Here is a 23,098-nt window from a genome sequence, read left to right as displayed (position 1 = left end):
AGAACAAAACTCCATCTCAAAATAAATAAAATAAATACATAAAAATAAAAATGGACTATCTATAGTCTTTGAATTCATTTATTTTAAATAAATAAATAAAATAAATATTTAGTCGGCACATAAACTATGTTCTTTTCTATTATTTCAGGGAAGGAGTCAATGAAGGCATCTTAGTCTTCTTAATAAGTTACAGATAATCTGTCTCTGAGTGGCATGTTTTCTGTTTCTAACTTGGAGCCAACTAGTGCTCACACTGAAAATAATAATGTCTGTTTGTTTGTTTGGGTATTACCTCTATTTTGATCTATAGCACAATTTTGTAATTCGGATCATCACCCCTGCACTTTGTACCACATGAGCATATTCTTTCTTCCCAGTCATTGCCGCAATTATCTTGTCTGTTCTTTGTGTAATATGTTCTATGTGGGCCGCTGCATTAAACTCAATTTCTTGGGCAATTATGGAAATTCCAGTGTGGCTGCAGTTTAACTTTGCATTCTCTATGCATATGAGGTTTCCTAAATAAGCTTGAAGAGTAGCATAGTTTAAAAAATATATATCTTATAACTTTCTACAACAAAGAATTATTGAGTCCAAATGCCATCAGTGCTAATTTTGAGACACCCTGCTATCCATGGTCCCTACAAACCAGGAAATAAGTTATTATGTGTATACATTGGTTTTAGTTTTATGAAACAATTTGCCTTCATGATCTCATAGTTAAAATTGTAACAAATTTAGGAATAAAAAGGATCAATATGGGAAGCAAAATTTCTAAAGGCAGTTTCTGTTGTTTTAATTAGTATTTGTGTAGTTCAAACCAGGAAGGATTTGACTATCATTAGTTTTACTTAACTTTATGAAAGTTAAAATATTATCTATTATAAAGGGGCAACTCCATCTGGTCCTATAGCATCTTTACTACTGATTTCTTTTTAATTTGAAAATGCAAAGAATTGTTCAATGTTCTTAAATGTTCTCACTACAGAAAAAAGAAAAAAGATAACTACGTGAGATGACGGATATGTTAATTAGCTGGATTGTGGTAATCATTTTGGAATGTCGATGTATATCAAAATATGTAGCACACCCTAAATATATATAATTTTTGTCAAATATACCTCAATAAAGATGGAAAAAAATTGAGATTCAAAGTTAACTACTGATTTTTATAATACAGAGGAATATGGTTAAACAGTAAGTTAGAAAATTCATCAAGTAAAAGTGAGAAACTCCTTTTGAAGGAGGGCAGAAGCACAGTTGAGTTTAGAAAACATAGATTTTGGAGACAGGGCAAGTTGAGTTTACCCCTTCCCCCGTCCCGTATGCCTTTGGGTGACATAACCTTGCTGTTCCTCAGTCTCAGCATTGTAGAACTGTTAAGAGAATAAATGTTAGTGCATGTCAACACAAACAAAACACCTTCTACACAGTTCCTGGAACATAAGAAATATTCCATAAGTTTTAGTTCCTTTATAACTCATGAACATATGTGTAAGGACTTGTTTTGTATATACCATCTATTCTGTGTTTACCATATGTTTGTAAGCAAATTGACAAGAGAGGAGGCCTTCTGGATACAGTACTTTTCACCAGGAAGATGGGGGGCTGGGCATGCTCTAGAATTCTAAAACTCTGTGACTCAACTGTGATTCTGAGGTTCTACTACTGAGTAGAGTCATCACTAAGGGCTCATGTCTAAAGGCTCCATGTGACTCTGGTGGAGAGGTAGGCCATGATCTGGGCAGCAATGTTTGCTCACTCTTTCTCTTACTAGAGTTCTGCATTGAATCATGGAGTCACCATCCCAGGAAAAAAGGCCAACTCACGTCATCACTATAAAACCAAATGAAACTGTATGGACTGCATTTCCCTACAGACCTCATAGCTCTCTGCTGGATTTTCTGAAGGGAGAGCCAAGAGTCTTGGGGGTAAGTCCTCTCCAATCAATAGATCCTCCCAAAGGGGAGGAAAGAAGCTCATTTATTCAGTATGTCTGCAGAGATACCTCTGTGCTATTATTTTCAGGGAGGGAGTTAATTCTACTTTTCCCCCTTCACGTTTCATGAGAAATTAGTACTGATCTTTGAATCCCAGCAGAGGGGGAAGCAAGAAACTAGTATAACTTTTTAAAATATCTCATTGAGGAAGTGACTTCAGGGTGTGGTGGAACCTCCCTTGAAGCTAAGAAACCTTAAGTGCAGAGGTTTGACTTCCCCTTCGTGCTCTTAAAGTAACTGGGAGTGCTTCAAAATCCATATTCAAAGCTCCACAGTGAACCAAATGATAAGGCATACAAAACGTTTTTCATCACAAATGCACCCAGGGGAGAGCTGTATGCACAGCCTCCATCCTTTGTACAAACAGCAAAAATCATTACTTGGGGTGCCATAGCCCAGAGATGTGGCCTGGGGACAAAATCTAGACTGCTAGAGAAGTTGCGCCCTGAGAACCACTGCTGCTATTCTTTTCCCTGCAGACTCCTGCAAGCTGATAGGCCCACTGGGCTATTCTCCTCCCTAGTTGGGTCCTTGGATGAACGGAAGGTGAAATGCAAGCTCATCCCAGGTTCTCCACTCATCAGACTTTTAAAACTTTTAGACAACTGGGATGAGCCCCAATTCCAAAAGCCTATACTGAATGCTGGAAAATGCGGGGGTGGGGGCTGTTAGGATAATAATAGGAAACAGGTGAGACAGAAGAAAAACAAAATGTAAAGGTGAATAGTTTGTAGTCCCTGTGCTCAAGAAGCTTATAGTCTGGGGGTAGTCAGACACGTACTCAAATCTGTCTGATATAAGATTAATTGGTAACCCCAGGGAGGAGAGAAAATAATAAAGAATAAAAGTGAAGGATTTGAAGTTGAAGGATCCAGGCAAGCAAAGTGAAAAGGAAACACATTGAACTGAGTCTCTTAACAATCTGAGAATGATTGACAAATGAGAGAGGAAGGCATTTGGTTGGAGGGAAAAGTGTGCCATGGAGGCACACCCTGAGGGACCTGGGGTAGCCCACAGGGACTTGGATACTTGTAACCTCATGTACCCATTTCTCTCCTCACAGGCTACCCAGATCCTGCTTGCTCTAATCATTGTGGGCCTTGGAACTATGTTTGTACTTAATTACATCCGTTTCTCCCAAAGATTTCCCCTTGTTGTCCTCACGGGATATCCATTTTGGGGAGCACTTATCGTGAGTACTTCAGAAGCTTTGGAGAAATTGCTATAAAGATAGATTTGAACTGCTTCACGTGCTAGGGTAATGAATTCCATAGATACGGCCCTCCAGGAGACCAAAAAAGGCAGTTCCCTTCATGGTAAAAGCAGCAACTCCATTTGGTCATTGCACTACCATCATCATTGTAATAACTACTCTCAGCTGCTTGAAAGTTTCCAAAGCCCTTGTGTGTATAGTAAGACATTTGCTCCTCACTACTAACCCGGGAGACTAGATGCACAAATATCCTACTTTCTCCTTTGCAAATAAGGAAACTGAGCTCAAAAGTAGAGAATAACCAAACATATCTAGCTAGCACTCATGAAATCACAGACTCTGAAAGCTTTAAAAGAATTTTAAGATTATCATCGCTCATCCTCCTTCTTAGCCCCAGAGACAATTTTATGAGTGGCACTCCTCTAGATAATCATAGAGGCGCATAAATATTATTCTTAGTACAATGCTATTTCTATCCATTCTCCACAGCCTGGATTCCTAATTTTGTGCCATAATAGTTAAGGACAGACTCATTATAGCTTCTCCTGCTGTAACATACACTACTGAGAAGACAGCAATATTATCATCTGTTTTAGTTGTTATATTCTGAGAATCTAGAATCATTTCTTCTTGAGGCATAGTGTGCATGAACGAATGAATGAGTCAATCAATCAATCAATGAACAAATAGGTAAAATAATGAATAAATTAGGCCACTATCTCTAACTATTAAAAATCCAGAGTCTCTTTTGATAAACAGAAATATTCCATGCCTTTTCTATAATGTGCATTTCAGAAACAACCAGCAGTGTTTTCATTTTCCCAATATACATAATATAATATTCAACATGATTTTCAAACTGTACATGCCATACTGTAGAAAATCAAACAGACCAACCCCTCACTTTCTCATTTCACAACAGAATTGTCCCAGTGTGACTCTGTGTAATCTGCATGTGTGAGTTAAAATGAGGTTCTGGCCTGCTGCTTTTGAAAACTCTACTTTTCACTTAAAGGATATTTACCGAGCACATACCGTGTCTTCGATAGCATCCTAGGTGCTGAGACTGAGAATACTGGAAAACAGCTCCTCTCTGAGAGAAGTGGTGAATTGTTCTTAGATTTAGACAGTTTGTCATCTAACTGGGAGACTAGACATGAAAAAGTCAAAAGTAACCCCAAATATTTGTTCCTACATTTGTGCCAAGTGTTCTAAGAGAAGAGTTCCAGGTGCCATGTGAGGGTTTAATAGAGGACTCACCTGACCACGGAGGTCAGGGAAGTGCTTTCTGCATAGCTGCTCACTAGGCGAAGTGGGAGAAAAGCATCCCTGGCAAAGATAAAGCATGAGCCAAGGGCTTGATGTGGGAAAGAGTAACCAAAAGAAGACCAACAAATCTATCGTGATGGCACAAAATGAGGCTATAAAGGTAGGGTGTAACCAGGTTGTGCCAACCCGTTAGTCATATTAAGACATGGAACTTCAATGTGAAAGCATGGGAAATCCACTGAAAATTTTTAAAGAGGATAGAGACATTTGAAGACTTCTTGAAGTATCATTGTGTTTTTCGAGTGAGAAATTAATTCAATTATAACAGTAAACTTAGGAGAATCCAATGAGAGGAGGCTGCAATCACGTGGATGAGGAAGGAGTCTCCCTGAACTAGCTTGGCGTCAATGGAGCTAAAGATGGAAAGCCTTGAGAGTGACTTGGAGGTAGAAGTGACAGGACTTGGCAATCCAATGTGGGGAGTGAAGTGGAGGGAGGTATCAAAGGTACCTTTCTGATCTCCGCAAGTCAGCTGCAGATCCTTGGACTCTAAGACCCAGATGTCCCCAAGGTCCAAATCAGTTCCCACAGGGAAGGTTCCCATCCTCAGAACATTAAAAAAAGTAAGGGGCTCCACATGGAGTGACAGAGTTCTCATTTTCTCGAGGTGGCACTAGGCTCTACACTCATGGGAAATGAGGGACTCTGATAACTACACTAGGTATCAGTCCCCGTATCAGCCTTTAGAGGGGTCTTCCTTGAGAAAGTCTCCCTTCACCTGCTCAGAACAGGCACAGTTCCTCTTCTTCTCTTCAAGACCCAGAGCTCAGGAATCTTTTTTTGGAGCCCCAGTTGGACCAAACATCCGGGTGGTGTCCTCTGGATCTCAGAGGAGCCTGCTTGTCCCAGCTGACCCTGGCAGAGAGTGCTTGTTCAGTGCTGAGTGAATTCAGCCGAGTTTCTTCCTACCCTACCTCTGCCTACCTTCCCTACTCCCTGATGCTCAGGTGGAAAAATTGGATGGTCTTGGAGATTCACAAACAGATATTTTGTGAATCCAAGAGAAATTATATTGCAAGGTGGTCAAACACATCACCTGTTAACTTTTGTCTCTTGTCTTCTTAACAGTTTATTCTTACAGGATATTACACAGTAACCGATACGAAGTCAAAAATTCTGGTAAGTCACTTAAACTACATAAATTTTAAAATCTTCTATTGTTTTCTATCATCTTTATGTATAAAGCCTTTAGTAAAGTTAACTGTCAGGAAAATCTGTACATGTCAAAGTTGCAGTTCAGATCATCCCTATTTGCCAGTGCCACTCTTTGCCCCACAGACATTCTTACACTGGTTCCCATTTCCCTGGTCAAGTAAACTAAAAGAGTTGTTTATTGGGAACCATTCTGTACCCCTGTAATTCACTGTTTGTAATTAGGGGTAATTCCCTGCCCTGCACTCCCAGGACCCAGAAATATTGGACAACTTCTGAAGACATTTTTGGTCACTACAATTGGTGTTATTGGCGACAAGTGAGTAGAGGCCAGGGACATTTCTAAGCATCTAAAATGCACAGGGCAGCCTCCCCACAACACAAAAATTAGACAACGAAAAATGTTTATAGTACCAAAGTTGAGAAACCTTGCTCTAACCAAACTCAATCCTAAGATCTCAGTAATTCTTCCTCCTAATCCTAGCCCTATCTCCAATACCAACCGATGCTTTTCTTTAGAGCCTGTCCAAGGTCTGGAAAAAAGAGTTTGGGCATCGATGCTGGATTGTTCTAGGATTGAACCAAGGCTATCACTCACTTCTCTCTTAACCTGAAGGGAAAAGTACCTACTTCCAAGGGTTATTTTGAGGGTTTAATGAGACATTACTTATAAAAGGCAGGATGATGCTTAAATGTTCATACTCCTTTCTAACCACTCTGATCTCGTTTAAGGTCCTGGGGATGTGGGCCTCTCTGAAAGTCAGTTTAACTCTGTTCTTATGCTCCTCTGCCAATTTCCTCTAGGGATAGTTACAAGCCATAGAGACATTCTGAGGGGAGGGGGAATAAATGTTTCCACCCCTGCTTATGGAAACACATGCAGACAATGAGGATGAAGCCCCAAATGGTGTTCTCTCTGTATTGACTTCCTTCCAGAGCTGAGAAATAGACTATGGGTAAGGAAAACCTACTCCTGACTCACTGAGAGCTATACAGACGGAGATGGGCAGGAATGATGGGGGCAGGATGCTGATCTAGGCATCAGAAGACCTGACTTTTCATCACAGCCCTTTCACAAACCGTGAAAGTGATTGCTCACAGTCACTTACTTCCTGAAGTCCATTTATCTGTAAAATGGGGATAACAACAAATGTCCTTCCTACATCACAAAAGTATAATGAGAATCAGAAGAGAATAGGCTGGACATGTTCTTTGTAATGCCCAATACACATGAGGGATTGATTATCTAGAGATCTTAGTCTATAAAATGTCCTATGGGAGCCAAAATAGAGCCTTGAGAAAACAAGGGGACTAAAGACCAAGAGAGAGATGGCCTATCTATATGTTCCTGTGCATTTTTCTGCCAAAGTGTCTATTTGCAATTAAAAACCTGGGACTGAGGTAAATATTAAGTCACAAGTACACTTTTGAGGTTTGCCACATCAAGCCACAAACTGTTCCGGAAAGGACTGGCTGTGTAAATGCATCATTGTATTTTCCACCACATTGATAGTCATAAGACAATCAATGAAGGTACAGCAAATACCTGATGAATGGAAAGGGGAAGCTTTTCTTTATTTTTCCTTTAAAAGAGTGATATCAGTCCTGGGAGTGGGTAGGAAGGAACAAATCAGATGATCCCTTTCCTTTAAAGGAACTCAGATATACATACCCCACCCACCCGCCCCTCCCTCTCCCCCCAAAAATAGGAATGAATAAAAGGAATTGGGTAGGGCAATGTGAAATATTCTTATTGGAACACTGAGTTCAAGAAAGAACACCTTTAAACTCCAGTCCAAATAGGTTAACATCTTTAAATGTTCATGATTCTGTTGATTATCGCTTGAATTCTCCCAGGGAATGACTGTAAACTGTGTGATTGCAGGATGTCACCTCTTTTGTTCATTTTTGTGTCTCCAGGGCCTAATGCAGTACTCACATGTATCTGGTGCACATTAAATATCTATGAAATAAATGAATAAATGGGTACTACCCTAAAAGGTGACACATTCACATTTTTAAAGGCAGAAATTGAGATTCCACGAGATTCGGTTGCTTGCATAAGGTCCCAATGAAACTTGGACTTGAAATGAGGTTTCATTTCCAAGCAAATATATTTGCTAACACATTGTACTGCTTCCAGATTATGAAAGATGGTGGGGATAAAACGAGATAAAATGGGATGAAATGAACGTTTTCTTTAGCATTAGCCATGGAGCATCCTTGGCCCATTCTAAAACTTGGTTTGTCTTCCGACTTTAATGAGTCAGAATTTAGTTTATTAAGCCTTCCAATCATACTGACCTGATGGAACAACTCTTCCTGAGAAGTATCTGGAAAGATAAAAGCATTAAGAATTTCTTACAAGGTATTTTTGCTTTGGTTTCGATTTTGTTTATTTTATTATTTTTTAATTATCTTTCAGGGTCAAGGTGTCACGAGCATGAATGTTATCAGTTCCTTGGTTGCGATAACTGGGATTACTTTAATCATTTTCAGCTATAGACATCAAGACAAGTACTGCCAGACGTCTTCTGTTGAAGAAATATGTGTTTTGGGTAGAACTCTTTTCATTGTAAGTTGTCTTATTTTGCATGATGAATCTCTAAAATCTTACGTGAACTGTGTCCGTGATGTAATGATTCATTGATTTTTATTTTATTAACTGAAGTTGTCTGAGCATTTGAACTGACGGTTGAGAAGGGTACTGTGGGGTTATTGTTGCAATGATTAAGGAGCGATATTTTCTGGACTTGAATCCTGTTTGCATAAGTTTGTCACCTTGGCCTAATATTGTATTCCCTCTAAGACTTCGTTTTCCTCAAGTGGAAAATGAACATAATAAGAATGCTTACCTCATGGGTTGTTGTGAGGATTGCTTAAATTAAAACAGTACCTTTCACGGTTAAATAGTTAATAGGTTTAGCTAATACAATTATTATGGACACAGATTTAATTAAATATTACTGTTTCAGCATTAATGAACAAAATGATCTAAAAGTTTGCTCAATAACACTAAGATCAAAATACAGTGGGGGAAGGTATTTAGAAGTCGTTTAATAAAGTAAGGATTTTTATATGCTTAAGACACACATTATTTCACATAATTGTAGCAATTTTATTCATTAAAGCAGATGAGAGATCTTTTACCAGGAAATGTAATTGTCTGTACAATTTAAAGTATTTATCTAACAAGTAATCAATGACATTATTTTTAAGCATGCCAGTGACTCCAATAGGCCTTTCTCTCTAGTTCCCTAAGCAAGTCCTGGGGTTTTATTTTATTCCTATCAGCTATATCTTGAGGCTTGGGTTCTACAATTTGAAGACTATTTGAATCTGCTGAAGGGAAATAAAGTGGAATCACAGAAAATGGTCTTCCTCAGTAAATAAGAAATAAGAAGCTAGCTCCTGAATACAAGAGTTTATTTAATCCTCACAATCACTCAGTGAGATGGTCCTAGGGACCCTCTCATGTGTTCTGAGATAAATTCTAAAATTAGACTTCTGAGAGATTACTAAAGAAAGCCAGAAAACAACATAAGCAATAATACCCTGTTCTAACTGGGCCAAGAACATGAAACAACATTATAATTCTTGGCCATTGCCGAATGGACAGGAGCCTACTACTGTTTGTTATGTTGGTATATACAAGGAAGAACTTGTATATACAGAAAGGGTTACATCTCCAGATATAGGAAATTTTGCTATTTCCTACTCTCCATGGATGGGTATTGCAAGATTAGTTACCTGCATACAGAACCATGAACAGTCTCTTCCTGGTTCTCACTTATATAACTTAACAATTTCTTGCTGTAACCCAAACATCATAAGCTAAAAGAGCCAAAACAGTGGGCTTTAGATGTCTCTTGGGCTGACCCCTGTCCTAAAGACCAATCTATTTTCTATACTGTGGCCAGAGTAATCATTTAAAAATGTAAATCTGAGCAATTACTTAATGGCTTCCTGTAAAACGTCTGATGATTAAGGCCCATATCTTAAGGGCCTTGCCAAACCCTGTAACACCTATCCTACCCACCTTTCTGACATTATTCCAGGACTTCATTCTTCTCACTCCACACTCCGGCCACTTCCTAGAATCCCTTAATGTGTCAAGTATTCATGGCCCCAAGATGATCATAGGATCAGCTTCTTCCTGCTTTGAAGGGTCACCAGGCCAGTTATACAATTAACTCATCCTCATACTTAAATCTCAACTGAAATATCACTTCTTTAAGGAAGTTCTTCCTGACCACACCTCTACGCTCATATCTGCATAGACCCCCATTATAGTAGTGCATTGCTCGCAATCCTTCTTCACAGCATTTATCACAATTTAGTTAAGTAAATAATTACCTAATTACTTCTTATTGTCTGCCTCCCTTACCATGATGTAAGTTCCACAAAATCCAAGACCAGGTATATCTTGTTCAATGGAGAAAGTGAGTAAATTGCATACAATGGGGTCTTCATACATTTCAGTTTTACCAACACATATTGAATATCTAAGATTTTTGGTGTACTGCAGGGAAACCAAGATTCAGAAATACACTGGGTTCAAGCAATTCTCCTGCCTTGGCCTCTCGAGTAGCTGGGATCACAGGCATGCACCACCAGGTCCAGCTACTTTTGTATTTTTAGTAGAGACGGGGTTTCTCCATGTTTGTCAGGCTGGTCACGAACTCCCAACCTCAGTTAATCTGCCTGCCTTGGCCTCCCAAAGTGCTGGGATTACAGGCATGAGCCACCGCGCCCGGCCCGACCTTGGATCCACTTTAACCCAGGTCTTTCTGTCTTCATAGTTTAAACTTTGAGGCACCATAAGGTACCATGTTACTTCTCAATCTAAACATTACCTTAAAGCAAAATGGGCAAAATGGCAATCTGTGGGCTACATCCAGCCTGTATGTATGTTCTATCTGGCTCTTTAGGGAAAAACAAACAAAATAGGCATTATGGTATCCATGTTCCTACATGACAACAATTGGCTGGAATTGATGCCTCCTATGAATGCTATTACTCTCTACTCTCTCCTTGTTTAGTTCACAATGGTTGCCCAGCTCCCATGGACATTGGAGTTTGTTATCCCTGCCTTATCAGAAAGACATAAGATGAAACTTGTGCAATGTCTGATGGCTACAGAACCATCCAAAATATGGTTTTCCCATACTTGGTGATACAGTGTAAGGGGTTCTCAGCTTACATATTTAAAATAACCGCTCTCATTTCAAATGCCATTTATTTCTCCTCATTATTTGCAGGGAATTTTGTCAGTCTTACTGATCATCAGCATAGCAGAGCTCAGCATCTCTGTGACTATTGCATCCTTTAGAAGCAAGTGCTGGACACAGTCAGATGAGGTATGTTCTGATGTCTCTTAATATTATTAAGAGAACAGGTTCCTGTTCCTGTTGGGATACTGCACACGATGATGTCTGGTTTATTAGCAGGAAGAGCAGCAAGCTCAGATGCTGAAGTAAAACATCTAAATTTAGGAAGGTCAGAGAGGCACAAGCTTAAGATTGAAGCTCACCCCACCCTCTGAAACAACTATGCTTTCCCTTCTTGTACTATCTGCTTTATACTCAGTCATCTTTGTTCAGACATAGCTCTTTATGTCCCTGCCAAAAATATGTAATATCAGACTTAATGGGATCCCAAGTTACTGTGACATGGGGTGTATATTCTTGGATCATAAGATGTATGACACAGTTCCACCACCAGAAAAGAGGTAGGGAAAAAAACTATTAATACTGATACTACATAGTATTTATAATAATTGTTATAGTTTATATTTACAGAATTCTGACTACGTCAGTCACCGTTTTAATCACTGAGCACCAACTTAATCTTAACAAAACTATAACATCTTTATTTTACATATGAAGGAAGTAAGGCACAAAGAGGCTGAATAACCTCTCCAGTATCACATAACATCAGGATTCTGACCCTCATGGTGTGTCCCCAGAGCCTGCCTGCTAAGTTCCAAATAACAGTACAGGCCTTGTGATTCGTGGAGTTTTCATTTCTCTCTTTTTGTTTACATCAACTTCATAGAAGTATCATTTATAAACAACAAAATGTACCTATGTTGAGCTACCATCACAATCAAGGTATAATGCATTCCTATCATCCCAAAAGTTTCACTGAACCCCTTTGCAGTCAATGTCCTCATCACCTAGATTGGTTTTGACTTTCCAAAATTTCATACTCATGGAATCATAAGTAAGTACTCTCTGTATATGGCTTCTATGGCTTCTTCCACACAGAAATATGTTTTTGAGAGTCATCCATGGTGTTGCCTCTATCAAGAATCCATTCCCTTTATGTATGGGTACATCACAATTTGTTTATCAATTTACCTTTTTTTTTTTTGAGTCAAGACCTCACTCTATCACCCAAGCTGGAATGCAGTGGTACTATCTCGGCTCACTGCAGCCTCAATCTCCTGGACTCAAGCAACACTTCCACCTCAGCCTCCCAAATAGCTGGGACTGCAAGCATGCACCACCACCCCCAGCTAAATTTTTTTTTTGTATTTTTTTGTAGAAATAGGGTTTTGTCATGTTGCCCAGGCTGGTCTCAAACTCCTTGGCTCAAGTGATACACCCACCATGACCTTCCAAAGTTCCGGGATTACAGGTGTGTGGCACTGGTCCCGGTCCATTTACCTTTTGATGAGTATTTAGATTGTTTAAAGTTCTGAACTATTATCAATAAGTTACTGAGAATATTTGAGTTCATATGTTTATGTGGACATATTTTTGTTTCTCCTGGAGTGTTGCATCTAGGATTTGATTGTGAGATCGTATGGTAACCAGATGTTTCACTTTATAAGAAAATATCAGTTTGTCAAAGTGGCTATATTGCTTTCCATTCTCATCAACAATGTGTGAGAGGGACAGTTGCTCCATGTCATCATGAACACTTGAAACTGTCAGTTTTATCAATAATTTAGCTATTTTAGTGCGTATGTAGTGGCACCTCATTGTAGTTTTAATTTACATTTCCCTGATGACTAATGATGATGAGACTCTTGCTATATGTTTATTATCCATTTGTATATCCTCTTTTGAGATGTCTGTTCAAATATTTAGCTGTATTTTATTGGAATATCTTCTTCTTATTGGCCTTATAGCAGCCTAATTAATTCTTAATACAAATCCCTTACAAATATTTGTTTCACTCTGTGATTTGCCTTTTCATTTCAATAGCTTCTTTCAAAAAACTAAATTTGATGAAGTTCCATTTATCATTTTTGCTTTTATGGTTATGGTTTTTGTGTGTGTTGTTTAACAAAGTTTTCCCTACCCCCAAGTCATGAAGGTTTTCTTCTATCTTTTCCTACAGAAGTTTTATCATTTCAGATTTTCTGTTTACATGTATGGTCCATTTTAACTTAACTTTTGCATACAGATGTAGGGTAAGGTTAGAAGTTAATGCACATCCCCCCTCATGGAGATATCCAGTTGTTATAACGCCATTTGTTGAAAATGCAATGCTTTCCTCCAGCACTGTGGTATTTTTGTTGAAAATCAATTTACTTATTACTTATTTTAGGTCTCTTCTGGATACTTTATTTTGTTCCTCTGGCCAATATGTCTATCCTTGCACGTATTCTACACTCTCTTAATTTCTGTATCTTTAGAGTAATTCTTCTGCATTGTGGTGAAATATATATGACATAATATTTATCATTTTAGCCATTTGTTCAAATCATTGAATACATTATTAATGTTGTATAACTCTCACCACTATCTATGCCCAAAAATTTTTCATCATCCCCAACACAAACTCTGTACCACAAAACAATGACTCCCTGATTCTCCTCCCAATTGCCCCTGGTATCCTCTATCCTACTTTCTATATTATGAATTTGCCTTTTCTAGAGACCTCATATAAGTGGAATCTTACAATATTTGTCCTTCTCTAACTGGCTTATTTGAATAAGCATAATATTTTCAAGATTAATCCATGTTGTAGTATACATCAAAATTTCATTCCTTCTATGACTAAATAAAATTCCATTTTGTGTATATACCACATTTTGCTTAGCCATTAATTTGTTGATGGACACAGAAATTCCTGCCTTTTGCATATTGTGAATAACGCCGTTATGAACATAGGTGTAAAAATATCTCCTCAAGTCCCTGTTTTCAATTCTAAGGATATTGAATATATATCCTAAGAGAGGATATATATTTAAGAGTGAAATTGCTGGGTCATATGGAAGTTCTATGTTTAATGTTTTGAGAAAATGCCAAACTGTTTTTCACATTGGTTGCACCATCTTACATTTCCACCAGTAGGGTACAAGGATTCCAATTTCTCCACATCTCCATCAATACCAACCAACAGGGGAAAAAGGAGAGCAATTATTTTCAATTTTCAATTTATGATTGACACATGGTAATTGTACTACATATGGGGTGCAGTGCGATGCTTCAATGCATGTTACATTTTCTAATGATCAAATTATGGTAATTACCACATTCATCACTTTAAACATTGATCATTTCTTTGTAGTGACAACATTCAAAATTTTCTCTTCTAGCCTCCTGGAAATATACACTACATTGTTACTTGCTATAGTCACACTACTATGTATAGAACTTATTCTTACTATCTATAGTAAGTGGGAACTTATTCTTCCTGTTTATAATTTTATACCCATTGACCAATCTTTCCTGGTCCTCCCAACCTCCCTACCTTCCCTAGCCTCTGCTAACCACTATTCTAGTCTTCACTTCTATGAAATCAACTTTTTTAGATTCCAAATCTGAGTGAGATCATGCAGTGTTTGTCTTTCTCAGCTTGGCTTATTTCACTTAATATAATGTCCTCAGGTTAATTCATGTTGCCACAAATGGCAGACTTACATTCTGGTTTATGGCTGAATAGTATTCCACTGTTTGTGTGTGTGTATACATTATATATGTAATATATAATATATGTATAATATACATATATTACATTTCCTTTATTCATTTATCTGTAGATAAGCATTTAGGTGGATTCCTTATCTTGGCTCTTGTGAATAGCACTGCAATAAATATGGGAGCACTGATGTTTCTCCAACTGTCTTCATTTCCTTTGAATATATACCCTGTAATGGGATTGCTGGATCATATTTGTTTTTATCATGGCCCTCTTTCTTTTCTTTTCTTTCTCTTTCTTCTTTCTTTCTTTCTTTTTCTTTCTTTTCTTTCTTTTTCTTTTTTCCCTCCCTCCCTCCTTTCTTTCTTTCTTTTTCTTTCTTTCTTTCTCTTTCTTTCTTTCTCTCTCTCTCTTTCTTTTTCTTTCTTTCTTATACAAAGACTCTGTCAATTAGGCTAGAGTGGCACAAGATCACAGCTCACCACAGCCTCAAACTCCTGGGCTCAAGCGATCCTCCTGTCTCAGTCTCCTGAGTAGCTGGGACAAAAGGCATGTGCCACCACACCCAAATAAATTTTTATTTTTGTAGAGACAAGGTCTTGCTATGTTGTCAGGGCTGGTCTTGAACTCCTGCCTTTAAGCCATCCTTCCACCTTGGCCTTCCGAACTGCTGGGATTAAAGGCATGAGTCACCGCACCCAGCCTGACATAATGGCCATCTTAGCGGGTATGAAGTGGTATCTTACGCTTTTGATTTGCTTTTACCTAACAATTTCATGTTGAGCATCCATGTACACATCTTCTTTGGAGAAATATTTTTTATGGTATTGCCTGTTTCTTAATTGGGCTGGTTTTTTGTGGTTGTTGTTGAATTGTAGAGTTCTTTATATATTCTGGATCTTAGTCCCTTAGTAGATAAATGATTTGCAAATATTTTCTCCTATTCTGTAGGTTGTCTTTGCACTTTCTTGACGACCTTTTGATGCACAAAAGTTCTTTATTTTTATGAACTATAATTAATCTATTATTTTGTTGTTGTTTTCTGTGCTTTTCTTGTCACATCCATGAAATTATTCCCAAATTGTCATGAAGATTTCTTCCAATTTTTTTCCATGAAATGTATAGTTTTAGCTCTTAGGCTCAGTGTTTGATTGATTTTGAATTAATGTTTGTATATGGTATAAAGTAAGGGTTCAACTTTATTATTTTGCATGTGGATGCCCAGTTATTCCAGCATCATATGTTGAAAAGATTCCTTTCCCCACTGAATATTCTTAGTGTCTATGTTGAAAACTGATTTACTATATATGTGATATATGTGAGCATTTATTTCTGAATGATTCCATTGGTCTATATATCTTCCCTTATGCCAGGTAATATATTGGTTTTTCAGTTTTGTTTTGTTTTGTTTTTAAGATGGAGTCTTGCTCTGTCGCTCAGGCTGGAGTGCAGTGGTGAAATCTCAGGTCACTGCAAACTCTGCCTCCTGGGTTCAAGCAATTCTTCTGCCTCAGCCTCCCGAGTAGCTGGGACTATAGGTGCATGCCACCATGCCAGGTTACTTTTTGTACTTTTAGTAGAGACAAGGTTCACCATATTGGCCAGGCTGGGCTCGAGCTCCTTACCTCAGGTGATCCACCTGTCTCGGCCTCCCAAAGTGCTAGGATTACAGGCACGAGCTACCGTGCCTGGCCCCATGTTGTTTTAATTAGTGTAGCTTCATAGTACGTTTCAAAGTTGGAAAGTATAATCACTCAAAGTTTATTATTCTTTTTCATTGTTGTTTTGGCTATTCAGGGCCTCTTAAAATTCCATATGAACTTGAGGATCCATTTTTCCATTTCTGGGAAAAAGACTGTTGGAATTTTGATAGAAATTGTATTGAATCTGTATATTTCTTTGAGCGGCACTGACATCTTAACAATTTCAAATCTTGTTATACATGAACACAAGATGTCTTTTCATTTATTTAGGTCTTTAATTACTTTCAGCAATGTTTTGTATTTTTTAAGCATAGAGGTCTTTCATCCCCTTGATTAGATTTATTCTAAAGTATATTTTAGGTGGCATTATAAATGAAATTGCTTTTTAAATGTTCTTTTTATATTGTTTATTGCTGTTATACAGAAACAACAATGATTTTTTTGGGTTGCTGTTATATCTTGAACCTTGTTGAATTCCTTTATTAGGTCTAGTAACTGTCTTGTGGATTTGGGAGGATTTTCTTTATAGGAAGATCATGTCATCTGAAAATAGAGACGGCCTTAATCTCTTCTTTTCTAATTTGGATGAATTTTATTTCCTTTTATTTTCTAATAGCTCTAGCTAGAGCTTTTAGTACAATATTGAATAGCTGCACTGAAAGAAAGCATTCTTATACAGTTCCTGATCTTAGGGGGAAAGCTTTTAATCTTTCACCACTGAATATGAAATGAGCTGTGTGTGTTTTATAAATAAACTTTACATATTGAGGAATTTTCCACCTCTTCCTAGTTTTATGAGAGGTTTTCTCATGAAAGGCATTTCATCAAATGCCTTTTCTACTCCAAGTGAGACGATTGTGTGTGGGTTTTCCAACATTATATTAATGTGATGTATTACATTTGTTGATTTTCTTATTGTACCATCCTTGTATTTTGCTTATGAATTTCACTTCATCATAGAATAATCCTTTTCAAATATTTTGTTGGCAATTTTTATATCTACACTTATAAAGGATATTAATCTGTAATTTTCTTTTCTTGTGACATAATTATCTGGTTTTGGTGTCAAGGTAATGGTGGCCTCATAGAATGAGTTAGGCAATTTTCCCTTCTCTTCAAGTTTTCAGAAGAGTTTGAGAATAATATTTTTTTTCTTTACATTTTGGTGGAATTCACTGGTGAAGCCATCTGATCCAGAAGTTTCCTTTGTTGGGAAGTTTTAGATTACAAATCTTTTTACTTGTTACGGATCTGTCAAGATTTTCTATTTCTTCTTGAATCATTTTAGGTAATTTGTGTGTTGCAAGGAATTTGCCCATTTCTTATACAGTATCTAATTTTTTGGGATATAATTTTTTATAGTATTCTTTCACAATACTTTTTCTCTCTATAAGGTCAGTAATAATGTCCTCACTTTTATGTCTTGTTTTAGTTGTTTTATTGTCTTTTTGCTTTTCAGTATATGTAAAGGTTTATCAATTTTGTTGATCTTTTAAAAGAATCAACATTTGGGTTCATTGATTTTCTCTATTGTTTTTCAATTCTCTATGGAGATTTCTCCTCTGCCCTACTAAAATTGTGCTAGAGTAATTCTCGAAATCAGATAGTGTAAATCTTCCAACTTTGTTCTTTTTCAAAATTGTTTTGGCTGTTCTAGGTCATATGAATTTCCATATAAGTTTTAGAATTAGTTTATTGATTCCTACAAAAATCTTGCTGGGATATTGGTTGGAATTGTACTGAACCTATAGATAATTTATAAACAATTTACTTCCTAGTAATATGTAGTCTTCTGATCCATGTCCATGAAACATGTCAATATTTTCTTATATCTCATTTCATTTCACTCAGTATTATTTTATTATTTTCAATGTATAAGTCTTATGCATACTTTGTTAAACCTATCTGTAATTATTTCATTTTTTCTTGATATTGTACATAGTATTTTAAATTTACTTTTAAATGTTCATTCCTACATATAGAAATGCAATTTATTTTTATATACTGGTCTACTATGACCTTTCTAAACTAACTTATTAGTTCTCATAGTTCTTTTTAATAGAGTTCCTATAATTTTCTTAGTAGATAACCATTTTAAATATTAATAAAGACATTTTTACTCCCAAACTTTATGCCTCATTCTTCTTGCCCTATTACACTGTGTAGCCTCCAATACAATGTTTAAAATAAGTGATGAAAATAGTCAATCTTTCCTTGTTCTTGATCTTAGGATGAAAATGTTCAACATTTCACTCTTAAATATGATGTTATTTGTAGGTTTTTTACAGAGCAAATTTACTCTGTTATGCAGATTTTAAAAAATCATGAATGGGTATTGGCTTTTGTCATTTTTCATCTTATGCTTTCACCTTTATTGTATTATTTGTATACTATACAACTAGAGGAGAGGACAAACCCTGTTTTAAGCCCTTTAGAAACAATATTAAAGTAAGTTACTCACACTAAATTACTTTTCAATCAAATTCAGTGAATACAGATCTTTAATCCACTAATGGCATAGTAACGTGCAAAGTACAACAGGGGATTCAAAAATAATAAAATATGTACCTTGATCTCAAGAAAAGGACAGGAAAAGTGAACTCTACATTTACAGAGAAATTTCTCTGTGCCAGTTTCTGTGCTTGAAAGTATTATTTCACATGATCTTTAGTCATAGCCACCCTGAAGTAGGAAATAGGTGGTTATTAATACAAGAAGCATAGATCAGAGAGGAAAGCACAGGACCTTGGATTCAACTACAATGTTTAAATCCTTCCTAGGTAAACAGCTCTACAATACTGGTCTGGTTATTTAACATCTCTGAACCTCAGTTGCCTCAATTCTAAAAGAAGGATAATAACTTTATAGGGATGTCATACCAATTCTTTGGGATGACTTTGGAACTTTGTCTAGCATCTGGTAATCACTGAGTTCTCATTAATGATGAGGAAATTTAAAATCATAGCACTTGAGAGCTTGAATAAACAGAGGAACTATAATTCATTCTTCCAAACCTCTTTTTAAATGAAAGAATAAATTAAAATTCACATGAAACAAAAGTTTGAGGATTCTTAGAAATACAGAAATCTCTTCCAAAGTACCATTTATACTCACATAAATAGTCCTTCAATAGAGATGAAATATAGGTGTGAAAAACTAATTAGGAGAGTGGGAAATACAATGTATTATGTAAGAGAATGTGTAGATTCTCAATCTAGGCCTGCTATTAGCCAACGAGGTAAGCATAATTAATTCATTTAATCACTGAGTTCTGATCCACTTCATCAAATAGAACAAGTAGTCTATTCTGACTCTATGAATTACCTCAGAAAGGTGTAATTCATGGAGTCAGAATAAAAAGAAGTAGGTTGTGCTTCAGTAACAACCTCCTAAAAATTATAATAATAACATGAGAACTAATGGAAAGCATTGCAGGTTGTATCAGATGCTGTCACTTAGCTGTTTAAAAAACTCCAATAGCTTTCTCTTATTTGTAAAGGAAAGTCCAAATTTCCTAGCCTAGCATGCCATCTAATAATATCAGCAATATCTAACTGTTTACCCTCTGCCATCACACCATGCTGTATCACAATCTTGTGTTTTTGTACCCGCTATTCCACTGCTGCTTCTACCTGGATTCTGACTCCTGTCTTATTTCATCTTACTGTCTATGCCTGCGTAATTCCTACTCAGCTGTTAAGATATAGATTAAATATTGCCTTTTCTGTAAAGCATTTCCAGGTTGTCTCAGAATCAGGTCATCTTCTATGTTTCCATAAAGCACTAAGTATCTATTGCATTTGCTGAATTGTATTACTATTATCTATTTATATGTTGATGTACAGATAATTGTGAGCACCTTAAGGGAAAAACCCACATATAACTGTCTTTGATTCCCAGCATTTAGTTCATCTAGGTGATCAATAAACCATTACAGATTAAGCATGAATATATGAATATTGACTAGATGATATAAAATGTCTCAGAAGCTTTATAATATTAAGTATGGGAGGAATTTTTGAGGCAATCTTAATCAAATTCCTCTGTTTAATATTTGAAAAACTAAAAGGTGATGACTTTTCTAAAATAATACCAATAAGTTGATGGTAAAGGCAGGGCCGGCATTTGTTTTCTGCCTTCTCATTTAGATGTTATTTCCTATCTACTGTCTTAAGTCAGAGATGAAAAGTAACTTGGAAAAAAAATCAGACATGATTCTGTCATATTAATTACCCTCATCCTTGGTTTTATAGGTTCTGTTTTTCTTGCCTTCGGATGTTACTCAAAATAGTGAACAACCTGCCGCAGAAGAAAATGCTCAATTACAATTTGTGCTTCAAGAAGAGTTTTCCAGTGATGATTCAACAACATATGCACACTCTGTTTTCTTTGGAGGCTATGCTTTCTTCAAGTTAAGACTCTCTAGAAGTCCTTTAGTCTCCCAACCAGGTAATAAAGGTACGGAATTTGTGCCAGATGAACAAAAGCAAAGTATCCTTCCATCTCCCAAATTTTCAGAGGAAGAAATTGAACTAAAACCTTTGCCTCCTACATTAGAAGAAAAGCCCTCAGAAAATACGCCCATTCAGCTAGACTCTACATTTAAACAAATGAAAGATGAAGATCTACAATCTGCTATTGTACAACCTTCCCAAATGCAAACCCAGTTTCCGCAGGACCAAGTTGTGTCACTCCAAGTTTTTCCATCCCATTCTATACTAAAACTCGAAGATCTACCACCTGAAGACTTGCCATCCCAAGCTCTACCAGTAGAAGGCCTGTCAGAACAATCCATGCCATCTAGGTCTACAACATCCCATGACAAACAGTCTTATAATCTGACAGCTAATGACCTTCCCCCTCAAGGCATACTATCCCAAGACACACCACCTCAAGATATGCTGTTGCCTGACATGACATCCCAAGACATGAAATCCCTAGATATGCTATCTCAAGACACATCATCCCACAACATGCCACCCCAAGACACACCTTCCCAAGATATGCTATCCCAAGCTCTATCAGCACATGCCATATTACCTGAAGCCTCAACACCCCATATTGTGCAGTTCCCTAAAATACAACAGCTACTTCAGCAGCCCCCAGATCTTCAACCAGAAAACACCGAACCTCAAAACCAGCAAATTTTACAAATGTCATATCAAGATATTAGATCAGAAGTTACGGAAGAGACCAAAGAATGGAAATCTCAGGAGGAACTCCATAGAAGAAAATCCTCAAGACGATATTCCTTAAACCAGCAAACCAAAGCCTTGCAATACTTAAGGAGATATTCTTTAGACATGCAAACCAAAGGCCATAAATCCTCAAAGAGGCGTTCCTTAGATCAGCAAAGCAAAGGCTGGCAATCTCCAAAGCGGAAATCCTTAGACCAGCAAATCAAAGACTGGCTATCCCCAAAGAGGCACTCCATAGATAAGCAAGTTCAACTTAATCAAACTACAGAGCAACTCCCAGATCAACAAGCTGAAGATCAGCAAGCCAAAGGGGAACAATACCCAGAAGGACAATCTAAAGATGGACAAGTTAAAGACCAGCAGACTGATGAGGAGCAACCCTCAAAGAAGCAAATCCAGGATCAGCAAACCAAAGACCAGCAGACCCAAGAGAAGAAATCCCTGAAAGGACAATCCCAAAATGTTCGAGCCAAAGGACAGCAAGCTCAGGTGGAGAAAGTGCCAAAACTGTTATGCCAAGATTCAGAATCCCAAATACAGCAATACCAATACTGGCAATCCCCACAAAGGCAGTCTCCAGACTGGACAACCCAAGACTGTCAATCTTTTGGCCAAGAATCCCCTGAATGGATAACTCAAGGCTGGAGAAACAAAGATTATAAAGCAAGAGAATGGCAATTTGAAATGCAGCCCTGGCAAACACAGGATCTATTAGAGAAAGAAGCCCTAAAGCAGATAGCTCTATACCGAGAAGTCCAAACCCAGCACACAACAGCCCAACATAACCTAGAATGTCAAGCCAGTCAAGATAAAGACCAAGAAGACCTTCAATCCAGAGTTACACAGAAAGGAGATATATATACTAGAGACATCAAACCAGGGGACATGAAATGTACAGGGCAAGCCTCAGGAGACCTGCAATCAGAAAACGTGAAGCCAGATTTTCATTCTTCTTCTGGCCAAAGTTCAGTACAAGACACGTGTATAGGCTATTTGTCCCATCTAGATTCAGAACAAGATGTGCAGCCAAACACTTCAGCTTCCTCAAATTCCTCAAAATATAAAGAAGATGTGAATGTAACTTCTACTTCATGTGATCCAAAAGAGCAACAGCAATCTGAAGACTCTGACTAACATGCAGAATCTACCCAAGTGCCTCACTGCCCCCGTTAATGGAATTAAATTAGGAAAAAACAATATTGTCACCTCCAACCTGCATACTCAATTGTGGTTGCAACCTAATTAGCTTACAAAAAAATGAAGGGCATGCTGAGCACTCAATTTGTTCTTACTTAAAATAAAATGACAACAAACCAAATGTTAACACTGTACCATCACTTTATGTATGTGAAGAAATAATTCACATGTATACTCCTTGTCATCAAAGTTAGGGCTTCGGTTTATAATCACGATTTCATCTTATAACTTAATATCTAATGGCCCTACTTTGGTGTGATGCTTGTATTTTTCATCTCCCCCTTTTGGCATTTAGGAGTTCAGAAAATCAACCACAGGGAAGTCTGTGAAGGTTCTCTAAGGGTTCATGAACCAAAAGAGTCAGCAAGAAACAACAATTTCTCCCATTTCCCTGTCTTGCTGTTTCCAATCCTCTTATTTACTCTCCCT

The 23,098-nt window shown here is 37.3% G+C and overlaps 1 protein-coding gene across 1 annotated transcript; it reads left to right on the top strand.

The window, feature by feature from the left end:
* The first annotated feature begins 1,172 nt into the window (after positions 1–1,172).
* On the top strand, positions 1,173–22,788 carry MS4A14 (membrane spanning 4-domains A14). The gene is given in 7 exon segments (XM_025357119.1): positions 1,173–1,931; positions 3,064–3,192; positions 5,611–5,661; positions 8,120–8,269; positions 10,956–11,054; positions 20,528–22,033; positions 22,035–22,788. Coding segments are annotated over 7 exon segments (2,145 nt in total). The 5' UTR covers positions 1,173–1,793; the 3' UTR covers positions 22,107–22,788.
* Positions 22,789–23,098: the final 310 nt, after the last annotated feature.

The sequence above is a fragment of the Theropithecus gelada genome, chromosome 14, assembly GCF_003255815.1.
Source record: "Theropithecus gelada isolate Dixy chromosome 14, Tgel_1.0, whole genome shotgun sequence".
NCBI lineage: Eukaryota > Metazoa > Chordata > Mammalia > Primates > Cercopithecidae > Theropithecus > Theropithecus gelada.
This window is presented reverse-complemented; position numbering and strand designations above follow the sequence as displayed.